This window comes from Lutzomyia longipalpis, chromosome 4 (genome assembly GCF_024334085.1).
Source record: "Lutzomyia longipalpis isolate SR_M1_2022 chromosome 4, ASM2433408v1".
NCBI lineage: Eukaryota > Metazoa > Arthropoda > Insecta > Diptera > Psychodidae > Lutzomyia > Lutzomyia longipalpis.
This window is the reverse complement of record NC_074710.1, coordinates 10,470,826-10,486,323: the sequence shown is the minus strand read 5'-3', so window position 1 is coordinate 10,486,323 and position 15,498 is coordinate 10,470,826. Positions and strand designations below refer to the sequence as shown.

Genomic DNA, 15,498 nt, shown 5'->3' with positions numbered 1-15,498 from the left:
CTCTCTTTCATTTGCCAATTAGGTTCTTCCTCCTGCACCTCCTGGACCAGCACCACCACCACCAATACGACCACCAAATAGTGTGCCACCTGTTCCACCGCCTCCAGCACCGGTGGTACCACAACAAGCACAGCAGCAACGCACGGAGGCAGCTGCAGCTGAACTTCCTGCATTTATGCAACGACAGGAGCAGGATACATTTGGAGCACGTCCCGGATGGAGTGCTTCCGGAGAAGTTAATGCATCCAAATTGGATTTGGTTTATGAAACCAGTAAGTTTCAATTTTGTCTTATTTTTTCTGTTCAAACTAACTCATTTCTTTCCTTCAAATATTCCTCAGACTTCAAGAAGGATATTGCAATGGAACGCGAGAGATCACGTTCCAGATCAAGATCACGTGATCGTGAGAATTTCAGTGAGTCCGTGTGGGACCGTGCTGAGGTGGAGGGTCCCCCATCGAGTGGGAGCGAAAAGGATCGTGAAAAGCGTGATCGTTTCTATGAAATTCGTCAAGTTGAACGTGAGCGGGAGAGTAACAAAGTTTATCAGCCTGTGCCACCAAAGAGTATAGCACCGGAGAAGGATAAGGTACGCGGGCCAGCTGAGAGGGCCACCTTCAAGACACACATGGCACATAAGAATGCCCTGGAACGCGAACGAAAGAGTTCAGCATCGACATTAGTGTCCAACAATACGGAAAAGATGGATGAGACGGATATGATGGTGGATGATTGGCCAATGCAATCAATTCCAGCACCCGTACCGGCACCACCATCCCTCAAAAGTTCCGCAGCTGCATGCTTAACGTACAACCGTGTTCCGTGGAAGTTGCGTGTTCGCAAGGAGGTCTTCAGACCGGCTGAAGCTATTGGTCCACCGGCTGCACTGGATCTTCTCTTTGCCCAAATAGCATCGGATGTCTTTGGGCGTACAGCATGCTTCCGGATTGCACCGTCAGAACGTCGCGCTGCCCTAAATCTCCTCGAGGGGCACAATGTAACGCTGGAGAATATGCGTGGTCAGGTGCGTGCCATCATAAAGCGTCACCTTGTCGATATGGCGCGCAATTGGCCCTTCTACTTTGCGCGTTTGTTCGTTGTGAGTGGTTCACCGCAGCTACCGGAAGTCAGTATCCTCGCGGTGTCGCACAGTGGAGTATATTTGGCGCGCAGGAATTCTGAGCATCTTCTCATCATTCGTTCAGTGCCGTTTGCCGACCTCCAAGGTGCCACAACACTCCCACGTCCAGCTGCACTTCAGCTAACACTCCGCAATGGGAATCGCGTTACTCTGCATGCCCCACGTGCTCCAGCAATTCAGACTATGGTCCAGACTTTCTGTCAGGAATTCAAAATGGTGAGTGAGCTTTTGAATTTTATTTTTCTTTCCTATTTAATATCACTGCAAGGATTTTCTTTGAACTGTTTTAAGGAATTAAGAAGAAAAAAAAATCTTTGTGGGTAAATTTACCCAGCTTTACGGTATTTAATTTTAAATTAAAATAGAATTTAATTAATTCCAATTTATTTCATTTTAAATTTTAATTTTAATTTAAATTGAAGGTCTAATTTTAAAATTCTTTTGATGGAATTTTCCTGACTGAAAGAAAATTTCTTCTTCAATCAAAATGTTTCAGAAGAATAATGTATTCCCTCTTCCAAATAAGGAAAAAGAATTTTCATGTGAATCACCTAAAATTATGGCGCCACTTAATGAATTACTAACAACCATTTTACTACATATTAGAATTCTTGTTCTTATCCATGGAAAAAGAAATACTACAACCTCTGTTGAGTCAGAAGAGGACTATTTTATTCATATCGTACCATTTCTTATGAATGAGGGATTGATTAATATTTTACTCTAGTCGTACGATAAGTACCTACTACTATGACCAATGTCAATAAAATTCTACTACAAAATGTTGACCCAAAATTAAAGGACAAAAAAAAATTGAATGAAATTCCACATTCGGGTTTGATAAGGAAATCAAATTTGTGGAATTTCCTCTCGATTTCGTTTTATTTTGACTCTTTAATATTCAGCCAGAATGGCCAATTTTATTGATATGCATATCCGGTGTAAGTCATACACGTCATACATGGAAGTAGTTTAAATTGAAAATATTTTAGTGATGAAAGTTTGTCGACGTCATAATTTCTTTTCTTCCCTATAAGTATAATAAATTGTGCAGAGAAAAAGAATTCCATCCAGTTTACTATCCAACTTCAAGTGAAAGAGTTCTTAACTCAAGATTTTTCTTAAGTTTGTGAATTTAGTGAAATTTTCTTTGGTGATTTTGTGAAGGAAAAAAAGGATCAATGTATCTCTGTAAATTATCTGTTTTCCCCATCGTGTTAATGGTAAAAAAAAATCATTTTGTGAAGATTTTTGTACAGATTTAATTAAATTTTTGAACTTTTAGTGTTGCGCAATGTTTGTGACTTCCAAACCGATCGATGCAGGACCTATGGTACGTTATAAGAAGGTTTAAATTCTAAAAAGAAAAGATATTTTAGCTGTGTTTCTTTCAGACACAGCTTTTGTGTACCGAGCAAAATCGAAAGTCGTCAGATCGGGCTCAAACTTGGGATGAGCACGAATTAGGGTCCCCACATTCCAAAAAACGTATGCGCCAAAAATAAGATTTTTTCCGGCCGTCCGTCCGTCCGTCCGTCCGTCCGTCCGTCCGTCCGTCCGTCCGGCCGTAGTACAACGTTAAATTGCAAGAGAACGGCAATAGATAGAGACTTGCGGTAAACGGCAAAGTTTAAATATCGACTGGAAGACATCCGATTATGAGGTCAAATCCACCCCCCCTCCCCTCCGTCCGCCATTTTGAATAACCTCAAAATTTTGTTTTCGCTATATCTCAGCCCCTGTAATAGCGAAAAATCTGAAATTTTGATATGTTGTAGGGGCCATCAAAAGCTTTCCAACGATACCTCATTTTCGAAAATCGGTCAAGCCGTTTAGCCAATATGGCTGCCACAATTTTTCATCGAAAATCGACCATAACTCGAAAACGGCTTGACCGATTTTGATCAACCCGGGGTCAAATGAAAGATCTCAACAAACCCTACAACTCTCTAGAACATCCGAAGTTTCAAAAGTGACCGATAGGGGGCCAAAAATCAAAAACAAAATTTTCGATGAGTTTTCGATGAATATCTCGAAAACGCCATTATCGATTTGCTTCATTTTTTGATATGTTATAGCTGACCATATTATCTAGCTCCATGCCAAAAATGAAGAAAATCTATGTCTCCGTTCTCGAGATATAGCTTTCCAAAGTTGGCATGTCATATCTCGGGTTCTACAAGTCCGATTTTGATCAACTCAAGTGCAAATGAAAGGTTTCATGAAGCCCTACAAATGTCTAGAACATTGCAAGTTCGAGAAATGACCGCGAGGGGTGCTAAAGTCAAAATCAAAATTTTCGAAAATTTCGAACTCGAATATTTCGAAAATGCCATTATCGATTTACTTCATATTTTAATATATTATAGTTGAGGTCAAGACCTTTCCAACGATAGCTCAAACTCGAAAATCTATGGAGCCGTTCCCGAGATATGGCGTTTTAAAGATTTCTTGGGGGATGACTTTTCAACTTTTCCCGACTTTGCGCGTATTTAAATTAATTTACGCTCTAGTTTGCTCTCACAAAATTGGTACACTGAAAGAAACACAGCTCCCGTAAGCTTGGTCAGCTTACCCGTACATTTTCTTTTTTTTTCTACTGAAGTTTCTTTATTCTCTTAAAGTATAATCATGACCGGAATTTAACTGAAAGTAAGGCTGTAGGAACGTCATCTGAACCAAATGAATTCCTTGAACTCAACTCTACAAAACCTTACTCATTGACGGGTAGTGCAAATTGCCGACGCCACAGTACAGAAGGAAGTGGCGCAGAAAATTATCATATTTTTAATTTCTGCACTGAAGATCCAAATTATCCAATTGAAATGATATCACAATTACTCTTGGATGAAAATTTGATTGAAAAGTTAAAGCCAAAGGCTCTCCTCGAACCATCTACTTACTTTCACAGTGGTGGTCGAGATAATGAAAGATACAAACCCCTGTGCGAAAGTAAAACTATGCCAAGATATTACCCAATAACTGATCATTCAAGCACTAAAAATATAAGTTTGGATGGAGAAATTCCTAACTTTCCTATCTACATGGAAAAGTGCAAGTTAGTATTGAATTTTAAAGATTTTTTACATTAAAAAATCTCTCAAAAATGACTTCTTTTTCTTAACAGATACGAGGGTGAATACGTAGCAAAAGCTCTTAGAATAAATTGCAAAACAGAATTCAGAGATGTTGTGGTACCTTATTATAACAAAGGGCGATTTGAACTAACACACCGTCTAGTACCCTTTGACTGTAGATGTCTTAACTATACGACCATATAGGATGGTGTTGCCATAAAATGTCTTATTATACAAGAAAAAGTAGATAAAGCGTGAAAATATTTAAGAAATTCCTAAAGGTTTTGTGTAAAGGAGCTTACCGGCATCAGTATGGGAAAACTTCTCATTCAAGAAGCGCGTAATGACCTTTATTGACCAAATTATAAAATGATGCAGGCATCGAAATAAACGTTGTAAGTAAAAGTGAAAAAAAATATAAGCATTCCATGTTAAGAAATTTAGAAAATGTTACAGAGGAATCATCAGCTTTGATAGCACCTTCAATTACAAAATAAATAAATAAATAATTTACTATGAAAAGGTTCTTTTTTTTGGAGTATGAAGTAAATTCTTGAAATTGAAACTCTTTTAACTTCCCAATGATTGATCAACTATATTGATCAATTATCATCAATAAAACACATTGATTACCAATTGAGCAATAATTGTTTATCAATCTCATTGATCAATTATTGACCAACTATACGGACGTACATTGACTCAATATGGAGCTCAATAATTGCTCAATTATTTACAAAATTTGTTTTTCTGGGTTATTGTACAAGAATTACAAACATAAGAAGGGAATTATGTATACATATCAAAGTTCCAAAGCGTTTGAAACTTTTGTAGCTTCTGCGTAAGAGAGTTTCCTCGCCTTTTTTTCTCATGAAAAATGAAAAGTTCTGCTGACTTGTAAATTCTATGAATTTTTGAGACATTCTTATATCTTTTTAATTGTTGAAATAAAAATAATTTTAATGAATTTTTGTTTAAAAATCTAATAAATGCTTTAAATATTACGTGAATGGCCTAATTGAAGATAAAGTGAAATATTAAAATTTAAAATAAATCCAATTGATTATTATATAAAGTGGCTTACCTATATTATATTTCGACGTGCCCGAATATTATGAGCCATATTCCTATCTTTTAACACAGGAGTATGGTTCATAATCTTCGGGAGCGTTGAATTGTTTATCTTCAAACTTCTCTTGAAGTTTTCCAATGCTAAAGTTTCTCAAGAGTCTTTAGAAGGACTTCAAAGATGCAATTGCCGCTGTGCAAGAAGATGTTGCAGCATTGGCAAAGTAGTGATTTTATAAACATGTTGTAGAGGAAATTGAATAATCATCACGGAAACATGTCTGGATTGCATTGTTATGTACACATGGAATTGCGCAAAAAGACAAAATGTGGCGAGAAAATATTCAACTTACGCATTTTGCCTCAATTTTTTCCCATCAATTGATCTGCTTTGAATCAATGAACTGTCTTATAGGAGATTCCTCTTATTTATCTAATCTCGCGTAGATGTGCTCTGGCAAAAAAAAAACTTCGATGGGAGTTATAAATTATAAAAAAAAATCTTGTGCAACAATTCTTTTCGCTTTCGGTTAAGTGTCGATGAAATTATTCACATTATTGTGTTGCACAAGATTAACTATGGCGCGTAAGTTTAGTGCGGTGTGGATAAACAATTGTACAAAACGCATACCTGTAGTCTGGTTTAGAGTGACCATATATATAATTTTACTTTATATTTCGAGGGTCACACAAAATTCCCACCATGTGTGCAAGAAGTGTCTCACAAGGTTGAACTTTTGAGCAATTTTATCTCATTAGCACCATTTTCCCTTCAATTTCTCTATTTTTCTATTATTATTGTGTGGATTGAGATTTGGAGGTTGAATTTATTTTTGGGAAGAAGATACCTCGCCATAGAATAACCAATTTTTCTTTATTTTTTTCGCACACATAATGACCATTAGTCGTTGGTGGTAAAACAATAAATAAATGGGTAGAGAATATACGCCTCTTCATCTCCGAATATACATATAATCGCACAATTAAATATGTCTCTATACGCTCCAGTTGGTAGAATCACACGTCGGACGTGTTAAAGTGGATTTAAAAAGAAATGTGAAATGCTTATCGTACCAGAAGCATCAGCAGGTTTAGAGAAATGATCAACAAAATGCCCGTCTGTTTCACATGTGTGGGCATATTTAAGGCTATCCACACGCAGATAGTCCATCTCTTCAGCTAATACTTGCAAGATGAAGAAAGTGCATCAACTGACCGTTTAGCAATCACATTTATTTCAGAAGAATTTGAGGAAATATTTCTTAAGGAATCCTTTAATAACTTCTAGGAGGATATTGGGGCTAAAAGAAATAGAAGAATCAGATAAAAGTGATCAAAATATTATATTTTCCAAAGAAATCGAAAAGAAAAATAAAAAAGAAATCGCTGGATAGATTTCTTATTTTCCATATGAATCTTTTGGGAAATTTCGGTAAAGATTTTCCATAAAAATTCCATCAATGACGTTAGAATTGTGATTTTTGTCTCTTTCAATGCATGGAAGGCATGGAATATTCGTATTAATGCTGCATGAACTCCTTAATCAAAATCGGTTAATTTTTACGAGAAATATTTTTTTTATAATTTAAAAAAACATAAACTTTTAGTAAAAAGAATTCATGGAATTCATGGAAAAATGAATTATTTGACAGTTGTATGATCTATTGAAGTGAAGCTCTAATTTCACATGCAACACGAACAAGAATAAATAAATGACTTTTAATATAAAGATGCAATTGAGAAAACATCCGCGTTTTTATTATAAGTTTTTTCTTGCTCAATTGAATTACACGCGACTTATCGCCATTGAGTCAACAAGAAATAATGTTCTTCAATGCATTTTAACATTTATCTCTCTTTTGTAACAATTTTTCAAGGGAACTTAACCCTTTTGCGACTGAATAAAACATAGAAACATTCAATTTTTATTGAGATCATAGGACTTTTCTAAGTCAAAACATCTTTATTGGCTCCTATCAACGTAATTTTATTGTCTTTTCTTTAAGAACAAAATTTGATTTTAATTTAAATTCAGGAAAACTTCATGTTTTATGTTTGAGTTAAATATGGCCCAATGGATGCGAAGGAGTTAATTGATTAAATAAATGGCTTTTATTTTTTTTTAAAAAAAAGGTTTAAAATTATTTTAAATAAGTATTTTTGTATTTGCAACATAAAATTGTTGAAACATTGATTCTTTTATCGCGATATTTGATCTTCATTTAGAAAATTTTCTCTGCAAAAATGTTTACTTTTTTTCTGTTTTACATTGAAAGAGAACCTTACAAATTTTAACATTAAATAAAATTTTTCAAGTTATGCTCATTCCATTCTGATCAAATCTTTGAACATTCAATTTTAATGAATTTCTACAAATTCATTTATTTGTAAAGGACGTAAAAGATGTTTTCAAAAGGAAAAAATCCCAAAATAAAAAAAAATATCTCAATGAAAATATTAATCTTTCAGGGATTTTTAGGATTTTTATGTTTCATGGTAGTCACGAAAGGGTTAACGATCAAAAGATTGAATGAATGAATATCTTTTGTGTTCCCATTTAATTGACCACCACTGTATTAATATATAATCGACAAGAATAAGCTCTTGAAGAATTTTTCCTTCATTGTGGAGAAATTTTATTGAGAAAATTGCGTTTTGAGAGCACAACCACCTCTATTGGGTATATATACAAGAGTCTCTCGCATACACATATTGACCCACAATTGCGCAAATGTAGCAGCATTTGGATATGTTGGCTTTTGTGTGCAGAAAAGGTGCAAAAAGAACATCTAACGGATCTCCGGTGGATCAATCACATTTCATACGTGAATAAAAGAATAAAAATCGATAATGCTACATCAATTTGTTAATAGACAAATTACCTGTGGTACGAATACGTGGGATGGGGAGCATAGCGGATTGGATGGCTTTTAGTTAGGTGGATGGGTTTACCTATACCTGCTATATGGAAACTCATCAGTGGCTTTTCTGCTTCTATGAGCACGCGGGGAGTTTTGCAAAATGGAAGAGATCTTGTGCTTGGGTCTCGCGTATCGTTGGGATGGATAAAACAAGACAAACTTGCGATAGCGCGAGCTCAATTAGCAGGGCGAGGTGAATGCATACCGCGGAGCGCGAAAAGAAAGTAGCAATGGAAGACAGAGAGAATAATGCAGTGTTGACCGTCAGCCACAGTGGCTGGTTGGGAAGGAAATCAGTGCTCATTGGACTCGCCATTGGCAAACATCGCGCGCGCGCGAATTATTTTCGCATCCAAACCTACATTTTTTCTAAATTCCCGATTTCGGAATAAAAGAATTTATTTTTTGTGAAGAAAATTTTCCTTCTGAAATTCTCTGTGATTGAAGAAAAATTCCGCCAAAAAATAAGAAAACGTTTGAGATGATAAATAAGTGATCGTGATCGGCAAGTTCTTGTGCGGAACTTTTCAATGGAGATCAAGAGGTTGCCTAGCGGGTTTTACCTGGTGTTGTTTACTTGTAATGGTGCAAAAAAGCTAAATATATTTTACGGAGAGAAATCGATGAAAGCAATATTATTGCATTCATATAAAAATTAATTCATAATTTTTCTGTGTGGTCACAAAAATATATTATTTTTGAGATCAAAAAAAAGCTCCAATCTGCGGACTAAACAAAAGTTTGGCATTTATGCAAATTATATGTGCGTCTGGTGATCTGAATATTTTTTTTTCAACGAAAACCTGTGAAGTTTGAGAAATAAAATCTCGCAATTTGGAATTTAAATTTGTGTGTGGGAAAATTCACCGAAAAAAAAAATCCAGTGCAAGAATGTTGTCAATGGAGAAGCCATCAAATTCCCAAAAGAGTCTGAGGGATCCAAAAAATACGTACAAGTGCTACGACTCAATACCAACCCCAAGTCCCATTGTTCAGGAAATATCCGATGACAATGACTCAGGTGGGGGTGCACCAAAGAAAGCCCCAGCATTCCCACGACCAGCATCCCTCGATAGTCTCGTTAATTCAACAGATCCCGATAGTTCGTCCGATGATGATGCATGTGATTCGGATTCATCGCGTGAAATAAGGAAAATCACGGGGAAAACCACGGCACAGGTACACAGGAAATGTGACCTGGAGGATGTGATGGATAAAATGGAAATTCCCCGGGAGCCCGTGATTAAAGCATACCTCGAGAAGGCTAATCAAATGAACACCGAAGGTGCTAGTGTACGATCAATGGATGAATTTATGCACAAATCCTCCCTGAAGCGACACAAAAAGCACATGGGGGATGAGAGTAAAGAAGAACCAATTGCATGTACCCCCAATGGAACAATTTCTTCCGTTTCCTCCACAAATTCATCCCTCTCCAGTATCGCGGGGAAAAATCGCCGATCGAGCATTACCAGCTCAGGATCTGTTGGGCGTATGGAGACAATTATTGAGGAACCCATTGAACCTAAAGTATCTGTTAAGGAAATTCTTGCGCGCTTTGAGACGCTAAGGGAATCAGCTGAGGTTAGATACTTTCAACAAACAAATAAATTACAATTAAATATTTTATATTTTATCAAAAAGTTATTTTTTTTATAAGAAGAATTGTTCCTTTTTCCTTGGGGTAATGTTGGAAATTTTTGATCAAGAAAAAACGCTTTGTTTGATCAGAAGAATTTTTTTTAAATAGTTCATTTTACACATTTGACCCTCTTTTTCTAACATTTTAATTCTAACTTTATTAGTTGAGGCTTTTTTTTTCTAAAGTTTGATCCGTTTGATCTTTATTCTAACGTTTGACAGAAAAAAATCTTTTTTTTCATTCAATTTTCAGCCTAGAAATAAGCTTTTGAGAAATCTAAAAGAGAAAAAAGAGTAAAAATAAAAAAGATTTTTTTTTAATTTTTAGAGCTTTTGCATTCAATCCAATTTCTTTAGATTTCTCAAAAAAAAATTTCTAGGCTCTCTAGGCTGACAATTGTATGAAAAAAAAATTTTATTCTGTCAAACGTTAGAATATATCAAACGTTAGAAAAAAAGACTTCAATTAATAAGTTAAAATTAAAATGTTAGAAAAAGAGGGTCTAATTTATAAAATGGACGTCAATTGTTAGAATAAAAATGTTTACAAAGAAACGTGAATCTTTAGAAGAGAAATGTCAATCGTGAGAAGAGAAATGTCAATACCGTAAAGAGAAAGAGAGAGTAAAACATTAAACGTCAAATCGATATTGAATAAGAAAGCAAGATCGAGTGAGCGAATCTTTACTCAAAGCCGCTAAATGATAGAAGAACGTCAAGTTAGACTTGAACAAATTGTTAAAAACTCTAATATGAATTCAGCTGCCTTAAAATAAGAATTTAAAGAATTTGATGGCCTTATGGACACAGTGCACATTAAGGGTTAACAATATTTTTTTCAAAGCCACAGAAAATTTTCACTTTTCGTTTAATTATTTTGATTTATATCACTGTAAATTAGGCAAGAATTAACTTGAGACAGATTAAAATTTTTGATCAATTAAAACAACAGCCCCGCATGTCAATGTATTTCGTTATGGATATTAATCATACAAATTAATTTATTGGACAATAATCCCCGTAACTTTGTCGCATTGTCAACATTATGTGGTACAGTTTGAGACATTTTTTTTTAGTTTAAATTAATAATTTCCTCAATGGCCACACAAATCTTATGCAATATGCCAATAAAAAGCAGTTATGACAGCCATGTCTAATTTGAAAGTTTGATTTTTTAAGGTGTGTGTATTTTACCTCCAAAAATAAAAACATAATTACATTTAAAATGTATCACGATGCATTTAATGCTGTGGAAATGTGAAAAATTAATTTTTGTGTGATTGGAGAGTGAAAGCCAAATTGGATGAACACGAGCGTCACATTGGCAGGTTTTGTGTGCAGTCTGTTGAACCGCAACTTACTGTTTTTCCACCATCTTGTTTGTCAATGATGTGCAACAGCTGCGCAATGCTGTAAATGGCTTCTTTTAGCTTGCAACATATAGTGGAAGATCGATAGGCAAAGAAAGTGGTCGAAAAAGTATTCTCAATTGTCCATTTTTTTTTATTTCTTAAGGTGAAAAACGCAACTTTCACCAATACTGCATCTCATAGAAATATCCCCCGCAAGGCTCTCCGCAAGAGATCTATGACAGTAATCTCTTTGAGCTTGATTTTTTTCATGCTTTACAAAATTAATGGAGACTAACAAAGATTTGCATTTGAGTTTTTTTCTTCTTCTGAAACTGTTGAGACTTTTAACAATGAAATGTGGTTCATTTTTTCTTAAGATTAATATGCTAATGTGTTGAATTTCTTCTTCTCTCTCTTCTACACAGATTCATTCGAAGACATCAACACTGTCTTCAGGAGCTAGAGCAGCTGCTGCTGTTTTGAATGCAAATCACACGGAGCGTCATCATCATCAGGAAATTGCACGTAGGACAAGTTCACCGGCACAGCAGCATCATCATAGTGATGAACATGAGCATCATGGGCGCAAATCATCCTCACCGGGACACCACAAGACATCCATCAATCATCAAGACGTCATTATGCAACAACACGTGAAAGATGACGAAACAGTTCCGGTGAATGGAGCTCCCGCAGGATCGGCAAAATACTCTCTGCTTCAGTTCGCAGCACAACACTTCCGCCATGAGTAAGTTTTGCACAAAAAAAACATGCTTCGCTTGATTAATAATTTCGCGTTCGTAGTAAAAAATAAAAAGCAAATCATAATCATGATGATCGAATTCTTTTCCTCGCTACAAATGATGCACATTTTCAAATATTAATTTCTTCATACAGAGGAGAAAATTAGTACACGCGTAATAGTTTATTAAGTGGCAACCATTTTTACTTCATTTACGTCTCACCTATTGCATTATAACCGAGGTTGATGAGGATATTCGTGGGAAGAATGAGGAAATAAAAAAGTTCTCATTTTATTTTAATATTAAGAGAATTTCCTCTAATCTCTTTTAATTTAAGAGATCATAATGATTCTTTAAAAAAAACAATTTTGAACTTTTGATGAATTACTCAAGTTCAGTTTAAAAAAGTTCTCCTTTTTCAAATATTAAGAGAGTTTTCTCTAATATCTTTTAATTTAAAAGATCATAATGATGCTTTTAAAAAAATAATTAAAACTTCTAATAAATTACACGGGTTGAGTTTAAAAAAGCACTTTAGCTGTGTTTCTTTCACTTTAAACCATTCTTAAAAGGACTTCGCCGATTTTAAAAGGTATCTTCCACTTAGAAAAAAATTCTAATTTTTTTTAAAAAGATGTTATTCTTACTTTATTTTAAGATTATAATCTTGTGTTTGTGTAAAAAACTTTTCGAATCTTTAAGAGCTCATTTCTTAATTTAAAAATATCACTTTCAAATTTCTTGAGAAAGACGAAACTTTTCTAAATCCTTTAGAAGATTAGCTTAAGAGTTTTCTTTTGGAAAATTTAAGAAGCTATTTCATGTGAGAACAGATTTCTTCTCATTTTTTTATATTTCCTGTCTTCTAAATTTATTTAACAAAAGGGGTATTTAAAAAAAATCTATACGTATTAATTAAGAGGTATCTAAGTGGTTTAAGGAGGTACCTTTTATTTAAAAATCAAGTCTTTAAATTAAAAGTGACACTTTCCTGGATTCATTTAATTTTTTTTCTTTAAAGATCTAGATTAATCATCTTAATAGCCATAAAAATCTCATTCTTATTTTAAGAGACCACTTATTATAAGAAAGAATTTACTTTTAATTTTTACAGATTGTCTCTTATTTTTAGAAGGTTCTTAGAATGTTTATCGATCAATTTTATTACAATGTTTGTTTTAATAGTTTATAAATCCTTTAAAAGTTTCCCTATAATTTTAAATTGTTCCTTTTAATTTAAGAGTATTTCTTGCAAAATTAGGATCTTTCTTCTAGATTTTTTTTAAAATTTGTTTTACATCTGATAAGACTATAAATTCCTCCACCTTCATAACTCGATCGATATATAAATCGAAATTTCCGTGCATTGAACCATTATGTGGCTTTTAAAAAATTCACCAGTAAAAGCTTAGTAAAAATCTCTCAATAGGAGTTATTTCAACATTTTCTTATTTTTTATGCTTTTGTTACTTAAACATGCAGCACTTAAAGCTACTAACCATAAAAGTCTTTAAAAATGTGCCTTTGTGAAAAATGCGCATTTTCTGGGTATTTTCACTTTTGGCATCTCTTCTTCTTAATTAAGGCATTCTACTGCGTATACGGCAATTTATCCCCAATAGTGATGAGCTTTAGTGAGCACACAATTGCGTGGAGGTTGCAATGAAATTCTTTTTTATGTCTGGCGCAGTTTTACACACCTCACGTGGAACGGTGGTTGAGCAGACACTTTGTGGATTCCTCCACACAGACCACAATCAATTTCCAAGATTGTAATTTTCCCTTAGTGCTCAGCACAACGTTTTTTTATAGTTTATTTTCTTCAACACATTGTGAATTTTCTCCACGCCGTGGAAGTTGGCAATTTATTACGGCAAGTGCACTCAATGGCCCGATTTTTGTGATCTGTATTCGTAGATTAAACTTCCATGGTAATTTTTTGTTTATCACCGCGTGCAGAAAAAAAATCACAATCGTTTCTCTTTCTTCGCCCCAAACGCGAAGAGATCTTCTAAAAGCCACCAATTTGCGGGATTTTGTGGTGAGAAAAACATTGATTTTTTCGATAACAGCATCATTTTCTTCGAAGCTTGCGTGAGGAAGTGAAATTGATGTTGATCGCCATCGAGTTTTTTTTTTCATTTCATATCTGTATCTTGAGCGGTTTTGTTGTTCCCAAAAGATGTTAATAACTCGCGTATACACCACGGAGAGGTTTTGATCTTTCTCTCTCTTAGCTCTTTGCGGGTTAAAGATTTCTCGAGTGCGTGATGCGAAATCAGTTGCAGAAAAGCGGGAACGTCGAGTGGAAGGTATAATGATTGGTATCGCGCGGTGGACGGTTAGTAGTGAAATATTGTTGGCAAAAGGTGTGAAAAATTAAGCATTAATTGCTGATGGATTTTGTGATTGAGCAACAAAGGTCAGGCTCAGTAAAATGTTTTCTTTTTGTACGAAATTCGCAAAGTGCTATTTTTAGCTGTTTTATTGTATTCCACGTGCTCATTCATTTCTATAAAAAGATTTCTGCAAAATAAATTAATTCAGTGATTTTTTTTTATTACATGACACGATTAATTTTCCATTTCCATGATTTCCATATTGATGAGAGATTTTATTTTGTGCTCCACAAAATTTTATTAAAATACATCGCGTATAAAATGAAATAAAACTACAATACTTCATGATCTCTTCTTCCTACTTGTTTGGATAATTAAATAAAAATATACATACCTACATAACTTGTTATAAATTATACATTTTTATGATTTTTGTACTAAATTGTAAAAGATTAAATTATTTTATTAGATTAGCTTAATTAAAAACCCGCCAAGATGGGCGTGGTAAAATAGGCAAAAAGAATACAAATGACTTTGATAGTATGTCTTTAATGACGTTTTATAGATTATTACCCCTTTCATCAGGTGTGGGATATTATAAAAAAAAGACATCATTCTCTATTTGATATCACACACACTGAATTGAAAGTTTACCTTTTTTTTCTAACCCTTAATGATCTTTGGGACGTTTTCATGCTACAGTTTCTAGACTAGACAAGTCCAAATTTTTCATCGCAATATAATCGCAAGATTTCTTTAATGTCAAATTGAAGAAATAAATAATTTTTACAATAGTTTAAAAATATTCATGTTTCCAAAGTTGTTAGAAAAAACATTAACGAATAAAAAACTACTAAAAAAATAAAAATATTTAAAAGAAACGTCAAACGTTAAAACAGACTCGTCAAAATGTCAAAAAAGATGTCAAGCGTTAAAAAAGAATCATCAGACGTTACAACAATTGCCAAATGTTAATAGAAAAGTCAATCATAACGCGTCCAGTTATAAGAGTTGGTGTCCCACAACGTGTAGAAGTTTGTTAATGCGTTGTACTTTAATTTGTGAGCAGTATTAGTTAAGGCGAAATTGTTTTTTTTGTAAAATTCAGTAATTTGATGGATAAAAATGGTCATATCTCTGGTTCTATAACACATAGAGAAATTTCTTGACCAGTTTTGGAAAGGTCTTGAAACAAGTTATAATTTGATATATATCT

The 15,498-nt window shown here is 34.2% G+C and overlaps 2 protein-coding genes across 3 annotated transcripts in view; both read left to right on the top strand.

Annotated features, from left to right (window-relative positions):
- The window catches only part of LOC129796209 (mitochondrial uncoupling protein Bmcp-like), a 590,308-nt gene that overhangs the window by 327,373 nt on the left and 247,437 nt on the right, over positions 1-15,498 (top strand). The window lies entirely within an intron of this gene.
- LOC129796021 (unconventional myosin-XV) overlaps positions 1-15,498 on the top strand; it is a 33,264-nt gene that overhangs the window by 14,021 nt on the left and 3,745 nt on the right. For both annotated transcript variants that reach the window (XM_055837663.1, XM_055837664.1), the window contains 3 exons: positions 23-272; positions 342-1,357; positions 11,626-11,948. In XM_055837663.1, coding sequence (XP_055693638.1) covers positions 23-272; positions 342-1,357; positions 11,626-11,948 — 1,589 coding nt within the window. The remainder of the gene's footprint in view (positions 1-22; positions 273-341; positions 1,358-11,625; positions 11,949-15,498) is intronic.